The sequence below is a fragment of the Melampsora larici-populina genome (assembly GCF_000204055.1).
Source record: "Melampsora larici-populina 98AG31 unplaced genomic scaffold MELLAscaffold_20, whole genome shotgun sequence".
NCBI classification, from domain to species: Eukaryota; Fungi; Basidiomycota; class Pucciniomycetes; order Pucciniales; family Melampsoraceae; genus Melampsora; species Melampsora laricis-populina.
The window spans coordinates 307938-317891 of NW_006768784.1; the positions used below are offsets into that span (position 1 = coordinate 307938).

The 9954-nt window shown below is 42.2% G+C and overlaps 1 protein-coding gene across 1 annotated transcript; it reads right to left on the reverse strand.

Annotated features, from left to right (window-relative positions):
• Positions 1-2914: 2914 nt before the first annotated feature.
• On the reverse strand, positions 2915-5058 carry MELLADRAFT_106841 (uncharacterized protein; the record flags this gene model as incomplete). Its single annotated transcript, XM_007410500.1, has 7 exons — positions 2915-3108; positions 3205-3314; positions 3385-3621; positions 3694-4198; positions 4503-4613; positions 4657-4775; positions 4871-5058. 7 exons carry the CDS (start codon positions 5056-5058, stop codon positions 2915-2917), a joined length of 1464 nt encoding a protein of 487 aa, XP_007410562.1.
• Between the last annotated feature and the right edge of the window lie 4896 nt (positions 5059-9954).

Below are 9954 nucleotides of genomic sequence, written 5' to 3' on the forward strand. Positions count from 1 at the left end.
GAATGGCCTTCAGTCTAGTGAGTTGGATGTCGGGGAAATAGAACCCGTGGAAAGCGTGCCACGTTTGCAGAGCTGTGAGGTATCTCCGAATGGTTGTTACCCGAATCAGTTTGTTGGTGTTCTTTTTCTCCCAGTTCTCCCCTGCCCAGACTATGAAGCGTTAGACTACTGTATCTGATGCTGGGAAAGTTATCAGATTCCTTTCTTTCGTGAAGATCTTGAACTTCTTGATTCCTGATGCATATGACTCGAGTGTTGACCGGTTCCACGCGGCTCTCAACATGTGGCGTTGTGCTGTGTTCAGCCTTAACGGGACGTTGTCATCTATCCGAATAAAGGATGAGATGTCTTTCATTTCGGGTTGATCAGCTGTGCAACATGTTCACCATCATCTTGTCAGTCTTTGCTTTCTCTCTTTTTGTTAGATGATTTCGTTACTGACTTCTCTTGGTGCTACGACTGCTCCTAGCTATATCTGGTATGGTTCACGGAAGGAGAGTTGTCTGCTAAGGTAATGTTTTTGGTCCTCAACGTGAAGGTTCTAATTTTTAAGGACCTGTACAATATAAGCAAAAAAGGGTTGAAACGATAACTTGAAGGGATAATCTATTTGAAAGGGGTAGATGATATGAAGGAACAAGATGGACAGTGTGGAACCTGGCGTTGGAAAACTTGAGCGGGCGATGGGGGTATCATTTGTGCTTGAGCTTCCACTTGTGCGTGAGAATCTCTTTTTGGTCTATCTTCTCGAGCTTCCCATTTCAGTAAGATACCTGTCCGAGAGAAGCGTTAATTGTGAACTTGTTACGTCTGCAGCTTCCTTTTTCGTTTGTTTTTACTCACCTCTGTGTCCGCTTCCTCTTGATCAATTGTCACGTCTTCTATCCAAGGTTTCAAATATTTTGTGACCTCTACATGTACTTGTCGGAACCAGTCTTTAGATGAAGGCAAACCTCTCGATAATTTGTCAGCCGCGTTATCGAATGATGTGACTCTCTTTTGCTCCAATTGACAGTCATTTTGGAAGAGGAGTTTGGATATGTTTTTCCACTCCTCATTTACCCAGTATTTGCCTGACCGTTCATTTATTAGGACTCCTTCAGTCGTTGTATTATCTGTCAATACTAGCAATCTTTCACCTTGTACTGATTGTAATTTTTGAACTATGAGTAAGCCCATGCAAACCGCAACAGTTTCTAACCATGCTATACCTCTTCTAGGTCGGCTTGGTGGTGTATCCCAACCAGGTCTCAGTCTAAACTGTCCCCAATTCTTTCCAATTATGATCCCAATTCCAAAGGTGGTCAATGCATCTCCTACCCATCCAACGTTTTTAATTTCTCTTGTCTTGAGTAGGTGTCTTCTTAGAACTTTCAGCAATGAGTCTCTCCATACGTTCATGTCTTCCCGTACTGCTTTCAACATTTTCCTCTCTGCTGATGTGTTCACCCATTCAGCTAACCATCTGAAGTTCTTTGACAGATAACACCTCAGATTCGGTGCTATATAGGCCACATGATTGAGTCTTCCATTCATTTTTTGTATGTCTTTGTGAGTATAATCCACTTTCTTTAAAAAGGTTTCTAGTTGAATTTTCCGTTGTTCAAGTTTCCCTGGAGGTAATTCTACTGTTTGATTCGTTGTGTTCCATAAGAAACCAATATACTTTTGTTGATTGCTGAAGTGAGAAAATTTTGTCTCGTTTGTCTTCACTCCTAATTCTGAACTGTACTTTACTACTTCATCCATATGTACCTTTGAGTTTGCTTTTTTCATAAGTAAGTTGTCGTCTACCCATCTGAAAGCCTCTTCTAATTCAAATTCTGCTTTAATCAAATCCTTCCATGCATCAGCTGGTCCTCCAAAGCTTCCACATCCTGCTACTCCTCCAAATGATATGAATAAGTCTATAAAAATATTTCCTTTGAAATCCATGATTAGAAGGTATGGCCATTGGTCTGTTTTTGTCAGAATTTGCCTATAAGCTTTTAGCCAATCGAATAGAGCTATTAATAATGGATGTTCCAAATTCGCTATGAATGCGTATACTCTCGAGAAGTTATCCCAGGTTGTTTTGAAATCGTCTTTATTTACGAAGGAATTCACGCTTGGTATTTCTTGATTATTCTTTGGAAATGAGAGGTCGTTTATCGGTCTAAATGATCCATCTCTGTTTATGACGGCGCCCATCGGGCTTGATCTGAAAAATGGGAAGTGTCTTGCTACCTCCTCTTTTGTAAACGGTCCTATCATTCTTCCTTCTTTCACTTCTTCTTGTATACTTTTCTCTATCTTTTCCTTTGCTAATTCGGCGGATTTGTGGTTCGGCGGACAATAGTAATTCATCCCTTCTATCGTATGCTTCAGTATTCCTTGGTCAAACCCATTCTTGAAGCCTTCTATAACAAATTCGTAAAAAGGAAGTAATGAGTGCTTTTTTAACTCTTTCTCCCATTTTTCAATCTTCATATTACATTTGGCTACTTTTGGCCAGTAATCTTTTTCATTTCTTCTGTTTCCTCTTTCTATTTCTATGACTTCTTTCTCAATTCCATTGCTACTTCTTCCTGTTCATCGTTCTCTCTTTCTGATTTCAGTGTTTCGTTTCTGGGAGGATAACCAAAACAGCATAAGAATTTATTTCAATTGTTCATTCATACATGACATTAACGAGAGTTTTGAAAAATTTATAAAGAAACTTAATACATGGAAAATCTTGAATTAATTAGAGGATGTTCGGAATTAATGAAGAGTGAAATTCTCTGAAACAATGAATAGCGAAATTGCAAATTGGATAGCTTCATAACTTAAAAGTCTATTCTTCTGGTATACATTTGAAATGAGTGTCATTGATTGAGGACATTGCTACAATGAATTGTAATGGAAATTGGTAATATAATGTGATTCTTCTGACTTACGCCTCGCTCTGCGTCTGCTTCCCCGTACCTCTTCCTATTCCTCCTCTCACACCTCTCCATGTGCCTCTACCCCCTCTTACTTGGCCATTGTTGTTTGTAAAGGGTGTTGATTGATTGTTGTTTGGGAAGTTCGGTGCGTTCACGTTGCTTGTGCTTGCATTACCATTTATCTGTCCTTGACTGGGAAAACCTAAGTGTATCGGTGGAAATGGGTTCTGTTGTTGGAAAGGTATGTTGTGGCTCAGGCTGCTTCCTTGTTGCTATGCACGGAAATTTGGTCTTGCACCGTATGTAAACGTTTTATTTGAACGTGGTCCTCTCCTTCGTCTTTGGAACTTGCCACTCCCTCTTTGTCCTGATGCCGAGTTGTGGCCTTCTGTTGTAGAATTTTGATTCCTGCGCATCCCGACCATTATGTCATTAGTTCTAGGATTATCTCTTGGTCTTCTTTCCTTTCTTTACTTACAAAGGTTGACCTGTCTCAGGGTGTTTCCATTCGAACTTCCCTCCCTTCGCATACGGGTTTACTTCGCCTCCGTTAGCCTCACCAAATGTCAGCGACTTGTCTTTTGCCTTATCTTTGTACTTTTTCATGAAAGTACCGATATCTTTGATTGGTTCTTTTTCTAACCTTTCTACGAAGATGTGTCTTCTACATAGGATATCATATTGTAAGGCTGTCATCCAACATTCAGTCGATCTCCTAAGTGTATCACAAGTTCTATGTCAGTCATTCCTTCTTATTTTGCTATGTTTCTCAATTAGCCTCACTCACTTCACCTGTTTTACGTTCTTGATATGATAGTTCAATCTTTTTACCACCTTCTTTTGATTGTGTTGAACTAAATAACGTTTGAATAAGCTAATGTTTTCCGTCCATTCTCCATATGTCATCTTGAATTCAGAAGGAGCTTCAAGGCCTTCGTTTTTTGATGTCTTTGACGAAGATGAGTGATGTTGTTTCTCATACTCTTCTTTATCTGATAGGGCAAAGCCTTGGTCAAATACGGTAAGGGGAATGGATGATTCTAACTTCTTCATTTGCTTCCTCCAGAAAGGTTGGAGCTGGATTAGGTCAGACTTTTGGATCACCCCTATATCTACTTGAATACCGCTCTTCTTGCTACGCTTCTTCTTTCCAAAATCTTTCTTTGATCGGTGTTTTGACTTTGATGCTGCGTCTGATGGCTTAACCTTTGCTATCTTGCCTAAACGTCTTATTTCATTCTTTGCTTCTTCTAGCTTCTTCCTTAACTTCGAAGCTCTCTTTCTCTTCTTGTCTAAGCCGTTTTACAGAATCAAAAGAGGTTTTTAAAAACGTCAATACTCATTCTTTCTGACGATAAGGTTATTGTGGCTTGATAATTATACTCTCTTCCCGTCTTTCTACTGGGGCGCTCTACTGTATCGGGAGCTATTTGGGAGACTCAGTCATCACCGATTAACCTTCCACACATATGACTTATGTGGAGGTTGTATCTTCCGGGAGGGGATATGGAATATGGGGTAGGGAAGATTTTGGGGTGTGAAACCGGAGTTTTTGTTGGGGTAACAGTTGGTGTAGTATAAAAAGGTTCTTCTCACCTTTCTGCAGTTCTCTTTCCACGTCTTCTGACTCGCTGTTAGATGATGACTCTTTGTCGCTCTCATTGCTATCCGATCCAGTGCTAGGGCTCGAGTCACTAGATCCGTTGCCTTCGTTCGAAGATCCCAAGGAGGGTGACTATTCGTTTCTAACTTCTTTCTCCTGTACTGAATAATCGTCTGAGTTGTTTGATTCTGACTTGTCGTCTTTGTCTATGAAGTCGTTCGCTAGATCGTCTATGTCTGAGGAGGATTGAATTGCCGGCTCCTTCCCTTTTGAAAATCAAATGGTTGCAGTGAAGTTCGGGTTCATAGAAGGTGCTACCGCTGCTGGGAATGGGATTGGTATATTACCAATGAAATTGGACCGTTGTTGTGTCTGAGGGGGGATTAAATCTTTGGTTCGCTCTCTGAAGTCGTTCACATTACTGGTTTCTTCTCGGTCTTGATGAACCTCTTCGATTTGTCCTTTGTTGGTTAAGGTTGTGTTGGACTCAAAGTTTGACAGCCCCACCTCGTTGCCCGCGTTGACAAGGTCTGCTTCGTCTTGGCTCATGTCTAAACCTTGAACTCGTCGGCTCGCTCAAATGGCCTTTGACATGGCTGTTGTGTTCTTCGTCATCTCCAGCTTATCTTCGCTTAACCGGTCGAACTTGTTTGAATAGAAATTTCTTTGTAGACTATTTCTTTGTAGAATATAGATGTGTTAATGAATTTAAATAATGAAAAATGTAAGAAATGATAGCTAGTTATTCAAAAAATGTGGTTTGTTAGTTAAACTTATACAAGTTCTGACAGACTGGTAGTTAAAAGGTTGTAACTCGTGGATAGAGTCAAAGTGGATTTGGGAGATTGGACGAGGAAAATTCAGAAAAGATGAGAAATGATTTGGAACGGGTGAAAGGAAAGAATCGTAGCCTGAGCTCCTGATCCCAGGTGAAGACCTTGGTTACTCATCTGTCTGCGCTATTCCTCGGATTCCCTTGGGTTCTGAATAGGGTTGTATTTTCATTAGTCCGTATCTCCTTTGGTATCATTATCTAGTAACGTTACTCTATCCATGGACATGTCTAGCTCATCATGCCTTGAGCAAGAGGCAAGTACACAATCACAATTTCTAATACTTTTGATTGTGTCACAGGGGAATACATACTGGCGGACTCAGCTTACATACCATCTGATACTGTCGTTCCATCCTACAAAGGTCAAGCAGCGGAAGTGGAAAGAAACAAAGAATTTAATTGGTGCATTGCAAAAGCGCGAGTCAGAAACAAACATTGTATTGGCATCAACACCGGGTAAGCAGCGCAACACCGCGCTGCCACCGGAAGTTACGTTGAGTTGCTGTGACCCATCATATGTTGCGGTGTAGCTTTTGGAAGCGCTGCGGTTTCAAAAAAGGACAAATACGGGCAAAGCCGCAGCGCTGCTCTGAGCAGCAGCGCAACATACAAAATAAGCAACGCACCACAGCAACACCAACACGTAACGCAACATTGTGCATCAGCAACGCTGAACTACCGCTGAAACGCAACACAGCCTAAAATTCAATTATAAACAAAAGAAACAACATGTATGTAATATATGATAGAGGGATAGCATCGCATAACATAACAAAAGGGAAAATCTGGCATAGAGTAGTATAAAATTTTAGCATAGTATTTTTTTTCGAGTAATTCAAGTATAAAGATTGTAAACTAAATAACATCAATTCATTACTATCCCCAAGGTTTTCAAAACCTGTGCGAGCTCCTCATAAGTCTCACCCAAATCAACACCTTCCCTCAACCATAACCTGCTGGAGACAAGTCGTTTGATTGTCCGAGCAATTAATGAACCTCGACTGCTCGAACAAACATCTGATGCACATGAAAAGATGCGTTCAGGGGCGCACGAGGAGCCAGTTGATGCGAGAAAGTCGGTGGCCATGAGGGCCAGGATTTGGTAAGACTTAGCATGCTTCTAAGTATGGTCGCGCAAAGTGTCAAAGTGAGAGTATCAGCAAAGATCTACAAGGAAGATACCCAAATGATAGACTTCTCACCTTCCACCATTCAAGACATGCGCTAGGGTCTTGTATGTCATACTTGTCAGGCTTCATCTTGTCAACTCGGTTTAAATAGTTCTTGATTTGTATATCTTCAGGTTCTTCGATTTCAGCTTCGTCGTCAGAATCATCGCAGAAGATGACTGCTCTAGGTGAAGATGTTGCAGGAGTTTTGCTGTGGTTGGTACGCGGAATGGAGTTGGTTCTATCGTCTGCAGGGTTAGCCAGTTCGTACTCCCGGTGAAGACGTCTGAAAGTGGCTTCAGCGTTGATTGCAATCACAGAAGTTTCTCCAAACCACTTGGAAAAGAAACGTAGTCGGAAGAAAGGGTGGAGTGCCGTCGCCATAACAAGAGTTTCGCATTGGAGGGCTTCGTCCATGTATTCAACAGTCTTCTCCTTCATCTTTGCAAGCATGGGGTAGATTGCATTGGTGGTGCTAAGAGGTTCGATTTTTGATTCGAGGGAGTTACGGAGTTCTACATATTGTGGAATCACCATACACCCTGTTGGACCGTCTCCCTCCATAAGCAGAGTTGTCTTGAGGAAAGGCTAACAGATTTATTACAAGTCAAAGTCAGCACAAAATATATCAATAAGAAAGATAGATCAAAACGGAACAGCAAATACCTCAAGCTGATCGTTGATCTTGCGTACTTGTGCCCATTCGGCAGTAGTCATCTCAAGCTCGTGGAAATATCCGTATGGTTTTTTATTTTTGCGTGCAGGACGATTCTTGGAATGTACAACATTCAAATCGTTTTGACAGAGTTTGTCAATGACCTGTGATAGTATTGGTATTGACCAAATAATCCAAGGTTGTCAGGATGTTGTGCACACATCAAAGTAAGAGAAAAACTGCCTTACCGCTCGGGCTAACCAAGCTTTATGCCGACTGGTATACTTGATGTTCCAGCGGATCCCGTACCCAGCAATCAAAGATCCTTTGAAACCCTTTTGCTCGGCAACACATTTGAACTCGTTTCGCCAGGCCGCAGAACGGGTAATGCGGCGTGTGATGAAGTCAACCTGGTCAAAAGATGTAGCCATTCATCATATTCAAATCAAAACCCAAGTTGTGTTTCCCACAAAGTCATTTACTCACCTTGCGCAGGATATAGTCGACGTTATTTGCTTCTCGACGATGGGTGGGTTGCACTTCTTTACTCACTGTGGAGAGCTCGGGATATTCTTCCTCTTCTTCAGCATCTGCAGAATTCCACTCACCCTCGTTGTCCAGTTTGGGAACTACAGCCACAGGAGCCGGCAAGTCAAGATCAAGATCTTGAGGATCATGCTCGGGATCGTCGACTTTGTTGACATTTGATTGCTCGTTGCTAGCAGAAAGAATCATGTTAGTAACGAGCATTGTATTTAATCAAATGAAAATGCAGACTTACTTCATCTGTTCCTCATCCTCGTCTTCCTCTGCAATTGTTCCAATCGATGGAAACACTCCACGGTCACTTTGTTTCACCTTTGCCGGAGGAGGTGCTTTGACACCCAGCGCAGCCAAACCCGCGTTGACAATCAATGCCAACTTGTGGCAGAAACAAAAAATGTGCATAGTTTCAGGGTTCCACTTGTACAAATCGTTGTTTTTTTCAAGAAATTGATTGTGCATTTCTTTAGCCATGGTCTTATTGTTAGACCCCGAATCTGTAGTCTGGCAGAGCAAGTGAGACACACAAAAGAAAGCGTCAGCAAGAAACTTTTTGTATGATGATTGAAATCCAGAAAAAAAATCTCGATTAAAAATACTCATCTTTTGGAAAAGATCGCGTTTGATCAAAAGGTTGGCCATAGGTTCGGCAAGCCACGGGCCATGGTGATGCCAGGCAACCACCTTCATGGTGAGGTGGCGAACCCGATAGTTCCATTGGTTGTCCACAAAGGTAACCGATGCCCCGATGAACGCATGTTGATTACCTTTTGTGGTCCAGCCATCGTGTACCAAGTTGATCTTCGATTTCAGAGCCTGATTGGTTGATTGGTAATTGATTGATTAGTAATCAAATTTTATTCATATGTTTGAAGGTTTGGAAATAATCTCACCTTCAGCTCTAAAAACACCGAGTCTTTGAGAGCCACATTGATCTTCTTCGCCTCGTCAGCAGCCCACCTCCGACCGTTCAGATGTGCTTCCTTTCGGAGGTAGCGCACCATGCCACGAAGCAGGGGATCTTTGATCCGACTCCAAGGTTGAGCGTGGCGAATAAGCCAGGTACAGGCCATCTGATTGAGGATGGAGTTAGAATACGCCGCCACCGGTGTAGCGACAACATAGGAATCAAGAGGCCCTGAGCCAGACGCCTTGGCTGCCTTTCGAGTTTCAGCCACAGACAGAGGAACATCCAGATTGGGTTCTTCAGATTTCGCTTGAAGTCGTCCGCTGCATCCCAAGTCTGACCGGCCGTCTGCAGTTGATCCGTCTCGATGAACTCGCAGGTTGCCGGTCATGTTGGTATAACTTACTCGCACCGGGTTATCCTCGTTGCGGTGACAGAATCGACAAGGATAGCTCAATGGGGGCTTGTGTATATCCTAGAAACATGGATATGGTATTAGAATAATTTAACAAGTTAGATAGAGACGAATTCAATCCAAAAACAAACAACACTTACGTCGTGACCTTCGTGAAAAGGTGGACCAAAGTAATCCCTAAGCTTGGCGACATCGGTCTGGTTGTCGTTGACCTTGGCCTTCTTCTTAGCTTTGATTTTCGCATCCTCGTCTTCTGAATCGGCTCGCATAGTTGTTTTGGTGACATACTTTGACAGATGCTGCTATTTTTTTTCAAAGTGTAGTGTCAGTATTCATGAAATTGAAAGAACAAGTTCAACCACTTACTTTATCTGCTTTCGAGGCTCTGACTGTTGCTTGGCCTTTTCGTTTACCAGTGGATTGCTTCGTTTTCTTAACTTTGACAATTGGAGAGCTGTCTTCTGATTCACTATCTTCAACTTCAACCGCATTCTTTCGTTTCCAAGTCAAAACCACTGAGTCATTGTCAGAGGCATCGGTCAAAGTGTGAGTGGTCTTGCTTCTAGACGTGATTTGAACAGAATTGGTGCTGTCTATGGAGAGGCGTCGACGAGAATCTGGTGACGGCTGCACCATGCCTGGTTGGCTGGTTTGTGTGCGATTACGTATGGAGCGTTCGGAAGTCAACATGCTTGCAAAAGAAATGATAGCGGAGATAGCAATAGATTTGATAGCTGAGGTAGATAGTATTAGAGACGAGTGAGAAAATGATGAGAGAAGATAAAGAAAAGGATGAGCGAAGATAAGATGAAGAAAGATAAAAAAGTAGTGAATCGGGTGGGGCTTACAAGGACTCGAGTCTGAAGATGAGATATCGTTGATCTTGGACTTGACCCCCTTACCTTGGTCTCCAGATCGATG